We start from the raw sequence: 15710 nt of genomic DNA on the forward strand, positions 1-15710 counted from the left end.
GTTTATTATGTACCATTTCATTTGTTTTTGATTATATGTTTACTTGTAAAATGCTGAGAGGAGAAAAATGTATGTATAGTTTAAAGGTGATAGCTACAACTTTAACTCCTCCCCACCAGTAGGTGTCAAACTCATTACTAGCAAACGTATTACTTACCTGTCGAGAAGGAAAGTGGCAACCTCCGCGTGACTTTTAAGCTGCTTTTCTTCCTTCAGTCGGTTAACAACACTCAAATGCTTGACCAGTGTTCACCCTCGTCCTGCTTCGCTCTTGGTCTGCTTTAATTTGAGAAATATAACAGGTAGATGCCATTTCAAGACAGTGCTATCGATCTGGCAACTCTGGAGCTCCGCCTCACGTGACATCAATCTACTAATGCTATTGGCTTAAAATCCTTCAATGTAGACGTTGGCATTACAACCAAATGTAAATATTTATATATTTTGGACCCGTCAAAACTTATAAAACAATTTTTTATATCCTATAATATATTTTTTCATTCAAATGACTACTTTTATTCTGCACTCCTCTAGACGTTCCTTTGATGTATTACTTTTGAAAAACAAATTGATGAAAAAGTTGTAGCTATCACCTTTAAATTGTATCAGTTATAATGTAAAGGGTATAAGTAGTCCAAATAAGAGAATAAAAATATTCATCCAACTTAAAAATTACACTGCTCTATAGCAACGATACAAGAGAGTCATTTGTCAGAAACAGTGCACTTAAAATTAAGGAAAGAATGGGTGGACTAGATATATAGCCCCTTCTTCAAAAACGGTAGGAAAAGAGGTTATCATAATCTAATTATGAAAAACTGATAAAAGTTTTATAGAACTTTGATAAACATTTTAAAAGGACCTAAATAGATGGGATGTGGTCCACTTGTTCTGCCGAGATTCCTATTCCTATTCCAATCTCTCCCTATTCTAGTACCACAATCATTTAATATCAAAACTCATTTGGCAAAACCTAAAACCAAGAATACAATCAAAAGTACTACTAGGCCAGCTAGTAGCTGAAAGCTAGAGTAGCTCAACTTCCCCAATTGACTAAAACAATATAAATTAAATAAATATTTATTATGTGACATTTTTATATAAAAATGCGATGCTCTAACTTAAATTCTGGACTTCCTGTCCTACCGTCTATGTGTTTTAAATTGTTAGCAGCCTACAATAACAACTACTGCTATACAGCTAATATTTCACCAATGTTTGTTTTTATAAGAGCACCGGTTCTTGTGGCTTTTATGGTGCATTCATGCCAAATGGGAAATTGGAATGTCTACATTCCCAGTGGTAAAAATGAAAGAATGAAGAGAAAATACTTTAAACATCCCACTCCTGTGGCGCAGTGAATGCAGCATCTTCTGAAATCATTTATGTTTTTGTCTTATATATATATATATATATATATATATATATGTTTTATGTTTATTGTTTTTTTTTCCCTAACTCATCTTCCCATCATGTTATGTCCCACACATCAGATAAGAGGACACCTTGCACAACAAAAGAAGATGGCCGGCTTATCAAAGCAACAGGTCTGGGTCCCTTCAGCTGCCAGTAGTGTGGATGAGACGAAGCTGTTGAGCAGGTTGAACAGGTGCAAAGTAGCTCCTTTCCTTCTCAGGCTCACTGTCTTTCATTTCTCTTGCACAACATTTCTGTCTTTGTTTGAACCAGTTTATCTCTCCATGCAGGCTGATGGAGGGACAGTTAAAAAGGGAGCACAAGTAACACAGATGCTTGTTTCAAAGGATGAATGATGTTGAGTCTCAAGAGAAAGGGTTACAAAAAGTATAACAGTATTAACAAGTAATCAAAACTTGTCTCCCATCATCAAACATAGAAACATCCCTCTGTGATCTTTGTGCCGCTTTTCTGTTGTTTTTCTGTACTGTTTTAACTTTTTTGACCCAGCAATAAATCATAACATTGTTTAACAAGAGGGGTTTTCTAGGGAGCCCTGAACCTTCAGGTCCCTGGGCAGGCCATCATTACTCTTTTAATGTGACAGTATCTATGGCAGTTAGGAAGGAGATAGGGAAAGAAAGAAAAAAAAGATGTAGACGAGTGGGTTACCGCCATCCTGAACTCCTCAAACAGCCCAGGCAACATACCATTCATGCAGTCTTCCTGCTCCACTCCTCTGCTCCTATGTAACCGACTCAACTGCTAATAAACCTTGTTGGGCTTTTGCAGACATTCGTCAAATCTTGCAGCTGTTGAAAATCAGGTTTGTACAGAGAGAAAAACAAAGTCAGTATAATGAAACAAGTCAACAGAAACACAATCACAGTTAATATTAAACAAAGAGGCGGCACTGATTTGCAGAAAATAAAAAATGATGCTCTCCTGCTGCTAAAAAAGCATCTATTAGGAAATAACCCTGACACTAAATGGCTTGTCAATTAAATTTGTTCCACAGGACAAAAGTAATTTTACAGGCTCTTCAACTGATGCCTTGTTGGAATCGGTCCAAGTGAAACAGAAACAGAGCAGCATCAGCCACAGAACAGGACAGGCTGGATGATTAAGTCCAACAAGGAAAAGCTCATAAGCCAGAATTTATCAAGCTGCTGTTTTGGTTCAGATCTTCTGTCGGTATAAACATAAAAAAATATCTCAGATCACCAAGAACAGATTCATTTTCTGTCTCCAGAGCAAGAACTAAACATGTAGGAGCGGCTTTCATTTCTAACGCACCAAATATGTGGGGAAAAAACTGCATCAGCCAGTTCTGTTAAATCAAACCTAAAGACTTTCTGTTTAATGCATTTAATTGATTGAACTGATTAACAGGATTTTCCATTTTTTCCTCAAATTAAACATGTAGTTTAAAATCTTTCAGTTCTATGTATATTGACTGATGTTGATGAAAATCGAGCCATACGAATGCATTTTAATCACCTTGCCTTTAAACATAATTTTCTACCTTAAACATCAAAATCACCACAAACTACATCTTCCTTTAATATATCTTCCTCGCCAAAGGAGTAAATAGCTACACCAAACTATGAAGCTTATAGATATGTATATATCTATACACACACACACACGCACACACACACACACACACACATATATATATATATATATATATATATATAACAGTCTTTGTTAAACTGCAACTGGTTAACTTTACACTTTTTAAATAATAACAGCAGGTTAAATGTTGAACTTTACAGGTACTAAATGGCAGCTTTTACCTTCAGATCAGATTTGAGGTGTAAAGTGTAAATCATGGCAGTCATTGGAAATAACTGAATATGTTAATTTACTTTAGAGCAAACACTAGCTTGTGTGAAAGGTTAATAGGGCACATTATTGTTTGAAATGTTAGGATCCTTTCTGTGGTGTTACTTCAGTGGTATTTTATTAACTGTGACCTGAGTTACTTTACAAATTTAGTGTCATTGCTTTTAATAGAAACTTATTCATGTCATATATTATGCTCCAAGGTTTATTATTCATAGTTTTGTATCCATATATTTCTCTTGGACACTAGTCAGAAAGTGATCTGAAATCCTACCTGGCATTTTTATGGCCTGGGTGTGCCAGCAGCAGAGTTGATCTCTAGGTATAATGGCCTGTCATGTCAGTGGTGATTAATAATGATTACCTCAATCAGTGGCTTGCTTATTATCTACAGCCCTACACAAAGCTGTTTGCCATGACATGAGGTATTTAAAGCATTTAGATTTATTTAAAATACACAACACCTGAGCTCAAGTAGGCAAGCCAAGATAAAAACAAACTGTGTCCAACACAGCAAAGCCAACGGTCTATTTGCTCTTCATCGTTGTATAACTTTTTTTTCTCAGCTGTTTCACTCAAATGTGATGGAAGTAAGTTGCAGCTCTTAGAAAGAAGACATAAGGCTTGTCGTTGTTAAAGATGGTTAGGTGGAAGCTTTTACTTTTGTTCCTGTGTAATTATTTTAATTTTGACTGTTTCAAGAGGCCTTTTGAGGGATGATTGTGCACCCTGGAGTGATAACAAGCACAAAAACACAGCGAGGAAAGGGGAGGGGGTGTAAACACCCAGCATGGAGAGTCGTGGAACAATGACTCCTGAGTGAGTCACTGCAGCACATGCAGGTTGATGTTTGTGTTCTGAGCTGTGATCCGTTAAACAGTGATGCTGATGTTCAGACTGGACATCAGCTGTAAGTCTGCAGACATCTGATACGAACATTAGGAATGCCATTATGCATCTCTTTTTTGTAAATTATTTTGAATTAGTACTGCTATTATTCAACTGATCGTACTGGGGTGATGGCATTTAGATAAGCAACTGTTTGACATGCATGTACACTATTTCATGTTGAAAGTAAAGAGGAATTTCTTAAATAACTTAAATGAAGTATTTAAACAAATTGGTTTCTTTTAAGGTTTATTAATACAATCTTTTTTATTCTGGTCTTGTTTTACACTTCAGTTATGTGTACTATAACTTTCACTACAGTCAGGCCAAAGTTTATAAAACCCAGTATCATAAGTCGGGTCTGCACATTACAAAAACAAATGTCTAAATTTAAACTGAACCATATCTAAAACCCAATATATAATAAAGAAAAGCAAAAAGAATGCATGTCACTATCTTTTATCCATTACAAATATTGTATGACTGCATGCATGTACAATCAAAATTTAAACTAAAAAGGCTACGGTCAGATTATTTGTATTTCCTTTTCTTGTATCTTCATGGCTATTTTTTTCTATAAGTAAAATTTCATGCTCTTTGCAAACGACAATATTATACAAACACATGGTGGAGATAACAGGGTGCCCTCTATGAAGCTACATTAAAGACATAAAATAGGATCAAAATAAAAAAATATATATAAATAAAAGAAAATGTAACATTCTACTGTTAGTTTCAACTCATTTAGTTACATTCAACAGTCCTCTAACAAAGCCTCCTTTCAGGCTGCTGCAAACAGTTATTTTAATTTCTCTTATTAATCTAAATGAGCCAGGACATTAGAAAGTGGGTTAAATGGCACCATCCTTCAATGTGACTGAACAGCCGATCTAAAAATGCTTACAAAAACTAAAAATAACTTTTATTAGATGTGGCTGCATACTAACAGCTTAGTGTGTACGTGTGTGTGAAAACACACCATGGGCAGAGTCATCAGTAGGCAGGAGGAAGAAAACAAATTAGTATGAGGTTTTACCAGACTAGATGTACGTACACTACTCTACTCATAACTACCTACATTATGATTTCATTTATCATGTTTTATTTATTTATTTAACCAAAACATGGAGACAGAGTCACAGTTTTTGACCAAACATTTTTTTAAATATCACTAAACTGTCAGAAAACAACTTTTCTTATAGAAAGATTAAAAGAAAGTTGCATATTTATTTTTATAGAGCAAAATCATGAAACAGTTCAAGGAATCTAAAAGAATTTGAGAGTGTAAAACACAAGAGTGCAAACTAAAGTTGGATGCATCAAAAAGCACTGCTCGTCAGTAACTGGGGTTACTGTGGGAAACATTTCTTATGCATTACAAATCAGAGTTACATTTACAAACTACCCTTAAAAGATTTTCTGTGCACTTGAACTTGTCCGAAGGCAATGTCAACTTCTCTGGACTCAGAGGCATCTGGGATAGACCATCACACTTAGAAATGTATGATATGGTCAGACCACTTAGTCTTCTAAGTCTTTTATAAATGGAGCCCATGTTCTCTAGAACTATGATAAAAAGGTCCAATGTTCACTGAGATTTTGTAGCTACATTTTACCTTTATGACATTTTCCATAGATGTCTATACATTATATAAGACAATGCAAAACAGCATTCTACACACATTACAAAAGGAAGAGGACAGTGGACGCTGGCCTGTCTGCAGTTGTGAGATATCTTCCCATAAAGCACATGTGGATGGATCGTTTTTAATCAAAGAATTAGAAGACAATTCTGGACTGTTTGCTTAAAACATGTTTGCAGAATGGTACAAGATAATAAGATTAATTAAATAAACGTTACAAAGAGGTAAAAGCTTTATGGTCAAGTTTTATTTTGTTGTTGCAGGCCTAAAATGAAAAAACAGATGTAATATAATCAAATAAAGGAAATTGACCAAATAAAACATGAAATACTTTGGGGTTCACATTGTTTGCATTAAAACAAAAAGTCAATCAATGTAAGCATTTCTGGATTTATTTGTTAATTGTTATTTTCCATATTATTTTCAGCTTTTTCCTGTGTAGCTGTCATAAGTGACGCTTTCTTTTGGACACTCTGTTATGTTGATGGTGTTGTTTTGACCGTAAAGGAACTCAAAATAAAACCCGTAGCTTTTGGGCCTTCTGTCTGTTGTGTTCATGTAGCTCAGTGTGTGTGCTTGTCTAGTCTATCTTATAACTGACCTTCGCGTCCTCTTCCATACACTCTCGCTCTTAAGTTTTTCTTTTCATTCTCAGGGGTTCCCACCTTAAAGCGGAATGGAGAAGAGGTGGAGAAAAAGAGAAAAGGAAAAACTGAGACCGAAAGGAGGGGTAAACCGGTTCAGCAGGTATGCGGAGGTTTTACCCAGGCTCTCTCGGGCTTGTTGTCACCGTTATTTCTGTGGCGCATGCGCGATGGTGGCAGTTTCCTGCTTTTTAAATGAGTACCTGTGCTACTTTTTGACCCACCTCTGTCGACTGCGTGTATGTGTGTGTGTGTGTGCCATCAGGGATATCTGCCGTTTTTTGTTTTTTGATGTTTTGTTTTGTTTTTACCAAACCAGCCCTCTCACCTACTCCCGTTATTTCGGGACTCCGCGGATGATTCTCGTCATTGCCTGTTGCTCACCTGAGCCGACTCACCTGTCCCGACGCTGGGAGACTTTATTTAAGAGCTAGAAACTAAATTTGGCGAAGGGAAAAGGTGGAAAGGGTTACATAAAACTGGGAGATTATTTGCGAAACAAAAAATATAAGGTGCAAGGAGGACGCAGACAGGACCGTCACCAGTCGTCTTCATCCAACTCATCAGTTTCCTGATTTGTAACTGTTACCTGACTTCAAGTAGGGAAAGCGGTTTCTTCATCCACCAAAAAAAAGGACGGGTTAGCTTGCGACAAATTAAGAATGCCGAGGGCCTTTCTGGTAAAAAAGACGAATGTTTCGCCTGGAAAGCGGAACTGGAGTGAACTCCCTGATCATGAGCGAGGGGACGTCTACATCCCAGGTGAGTCCACGCTGCTGTAATGAGTTATATCTTATTTGTTGTTTGAAACAACGCAGCAATCTAAAGCGAAAGTGGGAATTTACGCTTTTTTTAGTGTTTACGCTATGATCTGAGGGGTTTACGCTGTTTGGGAATCCGCCGGGAATGACGGTGAGGCAGGTGGGGAGGGGTCCAGTAGTGATTGTAACGGGGCAACAAGGGCCACCGAATAACGGGAAACCCAGTGGGCCATAAAGGACGTTCCTGCTTTTAAAGCAAAGATGGGTTGTAAAAAATGTGCTAATGCGCGATTTTAAAGTTGTATTTAACGTTTATTTATATTCAGTATATATATATTTATATGACTCCACGTCACAGGGGTTAGTTTTTTTAATTTAGCTTATGATTTCATTACAAGGAAAGAAAAGAAACTATGACTGCACGAAGGGGACTTTTTCCTTTTTTTTCTCTCCTTCTTTTTATCACGTCCTATCTGGTATTTACCATGGCTGCGGCCTTAAAGCAATCAGAAGAGCCCGTTGCTTTTCTAATCGACCTTCAACCCCTGATTGCAGTATTCTTCCTTGTTCACTTACGCACTGCACCGACTCATAAAACTAAATGGAGGCCTGTTGTAGCCTTAAAGTTAAAGGGTTCTTATTTATCACTTTGATTAGGGAATAATGTGTTTTAGATGTTTAATTTCGAGCTTGTTTTTGTCCTGCGCTTTCAACATTCAGTTTGCTTTCTCATCCTTAAAATAAACGTTATCTATCTTAAGTTATTAACCTTGGCATGAATTAAATTAAGGGCCTGCTATCCTCGTTTACATATCCGAAGTGCAAGCTTATTTAACGGTCAGTGTTTACCCACCAATTTTACATTTAAATGACGAGCTGAGGGAGTCCACCTCTACCCAATAATTCTTTCTCCCCCTTCTTATTGAGAACAATCCCCATTGTTGCCATCGGCGGAGTTTTTATTGTAAGACCACGCCGGTATCAGATAACAAGTAACGGACTACACCCTCGACCTCTATCCCTCTCTCTTACACCCTTCCCCCATCTTTGCCTCTGTGTGTGCCTCTTCCTCCCCTCGTCTCATCACCGTTAACATTTTAATCATTGACTTCTACATCCTCCTGAGAGTTTCAAACCGGAACATTTGGATGAAGTGAAGGAAATGTTATTTTTATGGGGGTTTAAAAACGTGTTAAATGAACCAAGAGTTTTGCTTAAAACATTATTAAATAATTTCAAGATGGGAAAATGGGCAATTTTAGACTTTATCCAACTCCAGTATCCTTTTGGCAGCATTTTACGGACTTTAAACCGCACAAAATACTATTTCCCTCGATTATTTTTGTCAGATTAAGGCGCAACAACACTCTACAGAAAGATAATAATTTTAGGAACTACTGACTGTAAATGAAAATATATCACAATCAATGCAAATACCCAACTTGTCTAGAATTTTCTCTTAAAAGATAACATTGAGCACCAGTGCGTAATTACGCATAGTCACTCTTCTTAAACCCAGCAACGGTCTCAGCTAGTTTCTGGTATGTGCCGTTACTTGATGTACCTGCCTGGTGTGTATTCGTGTGTGTCCTCTTACACACACACACACACACACACACACACACACACACACACACACACACACACACACACACACACACACACACACCAACCGAAACACTCACAAGGAGTGGTATGATAATTGCCTCAAAGTCAGGCGTGTTGCATGCTTTTATGAGATGCAAAATACCATCGGTTTGGACAGTTTTCTCGTTGTATGTATGTGTGTGGGGTTTATTTTTAGCTCATAATCCACAAACATGTGCCAGGACCTGTTTCTGATGGGTCATCAGTGAGAAATCAGCCTGTGTTGAGTTTAAAGGTTTATCCCTTCTCTTTGTTTCCAAACACAGAACTGGTGTATTTATAAAGTTGTACATTGTTTTGTAGAATATGACAAACATAATATCTATAGGTTGATTCAGGTGGAAGGTGCATTTCATTTGATGTCACATGGATAGGCAAGGCAGTTTATTTGTATAGCACATTTCATGTACAGGACAATTCAAAGTGCTTTACATAAAACAAAGACATTACAGATATTTAAAAATAGTAAAAGGCATCAACACATAATCACAATAAAATAATAAATTACATTAAAATGATTATGAGGATAATGGAAATAATACTGACCAAAATAATTCTGAAACTTCAAGCCGCTTAAAACAAATAAAAACATTTCCCATATACAGTTTCTCACAGAAGTGAGTACACCCCTCACATATCTGCAAATATTTTATTATATCTTTTCATGAATCAATAGAAAGACTATAGAAATGAAACTTTGATATTCTGTATGTCAAAGTTTAATTTTTATAGTGTTGACCCATGAAAAGATATAATAAAATATTAGCAAAAATGTGAGGGGTGTACTCACTTCTGTGAGAAACTGTATATATAATCACTTTTAGGAGGAAGTTGCATGTCATGCTATCCTATAAAAATGTTCTCTCATTACTTTACAATAATCACCATAGTCTTTTTGGTTTGGCTAAAAATGGTAAATATATATATATATACATATATATATATATATATATATATATATATATATATATATATATATATATATATGCACAGACCCTCAAATGTAACTTCAAGCTAGTGTCTCAACAACATATATAAATATATATAAAAGCCTCAGAGCAGGCGAGATCACAATATGGCGCCAAACAAGCAGACATTTCACGTTAACTTCACAATTCACATTCACACAATATGTTTCTTCACAAGTTAATTTGTACTCCAAAACATTTGCTGGCAGACCTCATGTTTAGTTTTGAATGATAATGCAATCAGCCATGTCACTTTTTGGACAGAACCACTTTGGATATCCATTTATGTAAGCATATAAGCTAAGCTATGCTAAGCTAACTCAAGACAGATAAAATATAGATCTATGCTCTTTTGCTTGTTATGCTAAGAAAACAAATAAATAAATTTCTTAATATATTCAAGCATTCCAGTAGAAGCATTTTACCAGTCAGCTTTAATTATGTTACTGGGTTAAATGGACAGGTTTCCTGTGCATGTGCTAAAACTGCTGCAAGGTTAATGTTTAGGTGATTGGACGAAAGAAAATGTAACGGACCCTATGAAAAGCCTGCAGCAGCAAACACTGCACCTTTAGCAAACACACACACAGGCTCACAAACAATGACACTTACTCCATGTTTAATAAAGTCACTGATTATTGACTCCTTTCTTTTTACAATGTAAAGTATAAAAATAAACCCTAAAGAGCATGTAAACTTGATTCTTCCTCTTTCCCCCTTTTTCCCGTCTCACTTTGTCCGCAAGTGGAATCCTTGGGTTATTTTGAAGCCCCTCAGCATTTTCCTCACAAACACACACCCCATTCATTGGTGAGGGGACAAGGAGGGGTGAGCAAACAATACAAGATGAGATTAAATGTCTAGCTTGCAGCAGTCACCACAGAGACTATCACCACACAGGAGTAATTAAGACAGATTTTAAGAGTCACTTGTGAGCTTGAAAGATTTCAGTTGTGTCAGTAAATACTTAAGTTATCTTTCTCTTATTAAACACCTTGAAATGAAATACAAGCAATACCCAATAATAATTTAGTCAGACCTTAACTGCTAGCAGAAAACACTTAAACTCCGCTGTAAAACTCATTTAAGGATGGAAAGAATAAGAGGAACAGCATAGGTTAGATAAGTGGTTCTCAAACTGGGGGTCAAGAGATAATTTCAGGGGGTCGCCAGATAATCGTAAAAAATATATAGCCTACGTTTATTGAATAAATTTGAAATATTTACCAGGGCTGTCAAAATTAAGCCATTAATGAAGAGATAACTATTTGAAATTAGCAGCTTATTTTTTTAACACATTAATTTATAAAAAACAAAGTACATGTCATACTTAAAATCAAAATTTGACATTATCGCCGTAATAGAAGCTGATTTTGGGCATGTAAGTACCTTGCCAGAGTGGTGAACCACTAAAAACCGTTTTTTTCCTCATTTATGAAGATTCTGACAGTTTTCCAGCCTTACATTTACATCACTAAGTCGTTACATGGGGATGGGGGACGCAAACACCAGTGTATCTCGGGGGTCGTGGCTCAAAACATTTTGAGAACCACTCGGTTAGATATTGGCCAGACTAAGATGGTTTGGGCCTGTGTAGAGGAGTTGGGGTAGAGAATATATTGGTATGGAAGGATGCTGAGGTTTGAACTTCCTGGCAGGAGGAAGGCCAAAGAGGAGATTAATGGAAGGAGTGAAAGAGGACATGAAGTTAGTTGGTGTAAGAGGATGCAGAGCACAGGGATAGATGTAGGAAGATTATTGACTATGGCAACCCCTGAAGGGGGCAGCAGAAAAGGAAAGAGAAGAAGAAAAAGAAAAAGAGCTTCCTGTAACGTACCGCTCCTACAAACAGCAGCGGGGACATATTACAAAAAAACTTTGTCACTTCCTGATTGGTTTTAGTCAACGTCTTCACTTGGTTAGGGTTGGAAATCAAAACTACTTGGTAAGGGTTAAAAAACATCATGTTTAGGACTAATATGCACTGTTTTTACAACACTACATTACCTTCATGGACTTCTGCAGTTGCTCTCACATTCCTAGAAGGTGCATATTATTCAAAACATAATTATAGGTCATATCTACCTGCAGGAAAAACACCACTTGTACAAAAGTTTTCTATTCATTGAACATGCAAGAAGCTTTTATTAGTGACCACTGAATGGGCATCATGTTTATATCATGTTTATATGTTTACTTATATCCTAAAATATAAGAAGATTATGTAATGTATTTCAAAGATATGTTGCTTTATGTTTAGCAGCTACTTATTTTTATTTTTAATTACTATAAAATTAATGTGACAACAAAAATAATGACTCCTTTTAGGGTAAAGCCTCAGCATTTTTATAATTATAACAAAAATGTAATTATAAAACCAAATGTATGTAAACGATGACTATTTTCCCATTTATTCCTTGATCAGATTAATAATAAGCAGCTTGCGTCTCTATAAAACCATTCATTGGTTATAGAGATGTTCTGTGAGTGGCATTTCTTTACCAAATGTACTGCTGAGGCAACACAGACCAGTCTGTGTCTCAGCGTACCGTTAACTCTGCAGGTTTACAGAGCGGCTGTTATGTCCTCTCATCTTTAAAGCTCGCTGTTGGGCCTCATTTGCATCTACATTTGGGTTTTATCTGATTGGGACTCGGCAAACTCAACTGATTCGTTGTTTTCACTGAGGTCAACTACACCTGCCTTTGGGCTAGCTGAACACACACACCTGCACGCCTGTTCTGTATATTGTACTGGTGGTTCAATGGTTTCTTTTTCTGTCTCCCCCTCTCTGTCTCTCACACGCACACACCGGCCCTGTGGAGGTGGATTGTTTGAGGAAGGTACAGAGCTGGTGCTGCAAGACTGTCTGGTCAAACAAGTCTAACTGTAATGGTGATGTCTTTGTGCGTTTATGTTTCTAGGCATGTGTGTGCGTGCAAAATAAGTCACACTAAACAATAGGCCAAAGAAGAGCACACCCACACCCTCACACAGGAGTACAAGCACATATTCAACTCTGCATGTTTGCCAATTTAGCGATTGTGCAAATATAAAGTGGTGCACGCTGCCTGCTGGTTGTGAAACTCAGTAGTGTTATAATTTTCTCCTCTCCTTCTATTTTCTGCCCCACCTTTTTCTGTTTGTCTCTCTCAGTTGTAAAACCGTATTTAAATTAATAATGTTGTGTGGTGGCAGGATGAAGTTAATGAAAAATACTTGATTTCTTTCTTTTGTTGCTCAATTGTTTTTGATGGTTTGTTGGTGTCAGCCTGCAGTATCATCCCTTGTTGATCCCACCTTGGAAAATGGTAGATAGTTGGTTGTTGTTATCTCTGTAAATGTGAATAAAACTTCTTGAAAAAACTCACATTAACTCTTCCTATCAGTTTAGCAGAACTAAAAGTGTTAAATTTAAAGCTATCGTCTAATCATTAGTAATATTTAATTTATATTGCACAGGAAGATGCACCCAGTGAACTGACAATATGGATGAAAATATTTATAAATATATTTTTTTTCCCCGACTCTCCAGTCTCCATCTTCCCTCAGATGGAAGCTGAGGCCAGCCCTGCCGAGACTGTACCTCTCTGCCTCAGCAAACACGCTCTCTCTGACACACGTGCCGAGCTGCCATCCAGCACGGTCCTCGGCCGACCTCGGAGCCTATCAGGTTCACCGGAGGAGAAGTCAGGCATCAGGAGGAGGTCGCAGGGCGCCTCCACATATGTACGATCCAAAATCAAGGTAAAAAATAAGTTGTGAGCGGCAGAACTTTGTACCAGATGAGTTAAAGTTGTTTTTTTGCAAAACATTATTTTGCATTCCTAAAATTGCTTATTCAGTAATACACATTAGAAAATCCTTCATAGGGAAATCTACAAGGGCCTGTTGGTTCATTTTTAAATTTAATCAGCCTAAAATTAATTACATAGACAGTTATCAGCTTGTGAAATATTGATTTAATAACAAAGGGATTGAAATTAGGAAAATATTGACCGTGACATTAATTAAAATTAAAATCTTAGACATTAACTTTAGTGTGAATCACTTTTCTGTCTCCCTCTCTCCATTTCAGGTAACTACAGGAGAGTTACCCGATTCCCGTCCTCGCTGTCTTCCTCCCATTCCCACTTCACCTACTTCAACCCCGCATGATGCTATGATGCCTGCTGCCCCAAAGCCAGCCCCTACCCCTTCTGAAATGGTTTCTATGGTGACCGGATCATCAGGTCAAACTCAAAATACATCCTCAGCAACAACAGGAGGGTTTGTGTGTCAGGTAAGTCAGTGAGTTTAGAGGGACAAGTTGAATAATTTCAAGATTACATACTAGAAGCGTTTGACACCCATCTGCTGGTATTTTTTAGCTTCTTTTCCATTGCTTTGTGTATTAACACTTTTAAGATGCAGGGGTTCTTTTGTAAAGTAAGAAAAGGATTTCTAAAGAGATGTAGTTCAGGACTCATTACTTACCAGTAAAAACAGCCACATTTTTATTAGATTTTTTTTTTTTTTTTTTTTTTTATCGGGAATAGCGCTTCTTTTCTTGGTTCCATATATTTGATTTCAACCATTGTGTTAACTCTGAAATGCACTGATAATTTTACCAATTTTCTGTAAATGTGATGTGTTCAGATCTGCCAGAAGACTTTCCAGTACCAGCGCATGTTAAACAGACACATCAAGTGTCACAATGACACCAAGAGACACCTGTGCACCTTCTGTGGGAAAGGCTTTAATGACACTTTTGACCTCAAGAGACACGTGCGCACACATACAGGTAACCATGCAGTTTTACATCCACGCACGTGCACAAACACAGAAGCACACAAACACTCATGACATTCTTTCAACTTTCATTCAGGTGTCCGTCCTTACAAGTGCACCCTCTGTGACAAGGCCTTCACCCAGCGCTGCTCGCTGGAGTCCCACATGAAGAAGATCCACAGCATCACCCTGAAGTACGCCTACAAGGAGCGACGCAACAAGCTGTACGTCTGCGAGGAGTGCGGCCACACGGCGGGAACTCAGGACGCGCTGCAGATCCACCTCCACACGCTTCACCCCGACAGTCCCCTGTTGAAGGGGAAAGGTGCGAGGAAGGCTGGAGGTGCAGCGGGAGGGCCTGTAGAAGAGTCCACGCCAGGTTCTCCACAGGAAGCAGATAGTGACGATACCACTGGATCAGCTGGGCAGTAGAAGAGGGGAAAGAGGCTAAAAGAGACCATGAATGAAGCAGGGATGTGTTAATTCACAAGGATAGAGATAAAGAGCCAGGATGTATAACGAAAGGGGCAGAAAATCTCTTGTATTTACTGTACATATGTATATATTTCTGAATTTATGTGCTTGGATTTGGGCTTTTAGTGTATATAACTAGTGTTAATGTGATAATTAATCAAGTAAGACTAAATCTGTCCAAGATGAGCCAAAACATTATGACTGTCCCTGACTAAAATATCTCGTGGCATGAACTCTGTAAGGAGCCAGCTATGTATTATTAGGCACCAAGACATCAGCAACTGTAACTTGTGATGTGAAGGCACTGTGGATCAGATTTGATTATTAATGTACTGAAACAAAGTCTTGGCAGTAGTTTCTAAAGATTTAACACTTTCTAGAAGCTACCAAGTTGCCTGGTTGCAACGGTTTGTCCACCTGCCTATTTATCCAACATCCAACCATCCGACCAAAGGAAAAAATTTTCTTTTTTATTTGTTTTCAGTATAATAGCTCACACTGTTTTAGCTCATCTGTGTGTTTCTTTATGGGACTTACATGTTGGCTTACCTGTACAGGAAAAGAGATGCATTTTCTATAAAACAAAACAAAACAAAACAAAAAAAGAAAGTACTTTATTCATTAAAGGGAGTAATATATTATGCAAAACTG

The 15710-nt window shown here is 37.4% G+C and overlaps 1 protein-coding gene across 1 annotated transcript; it reads left to right on the forward strand.

The window, feature by feature from the left end:
* The first annotated feature begins 6625 nt into the window (after nt 1–6625).
* On the forward strand, nt 6626–15710 carry ovol1a (ovo-like zinc finger 1a). Its single transcript, XM_041984530.1, has 5 exons — nt 6626–7201; nt 13351–13562; nt 13894–14097; nt 14454–14598; nt 14683–15710. Exons 1-5 carry the CDS (start codon nt 7102–7104, stop codon nt 15015–15017), a joined length of 996 nt encoding a protein of 331 aa, XP_041840464.1. The 5' UTR covers nt 6626–7101; the 3' UTR covers nt 15018–15710.

This window comes from Melanotaenia boesemani, chromosome 5 (assembly GCF_017639745.1).
Source record: "Melanotaenia boesemani isolate fMelBoe1 chromosome 5, fMelBoe1.pri, whole genome shotgun sequence".
NCBI classification, from domain to species: Eukaryota; Metazoa; Chordata; class Actinopteri; order Atheriniformes; family Melanotaeniidae; genus Melanotaenia; species Melanotaenia boesemani.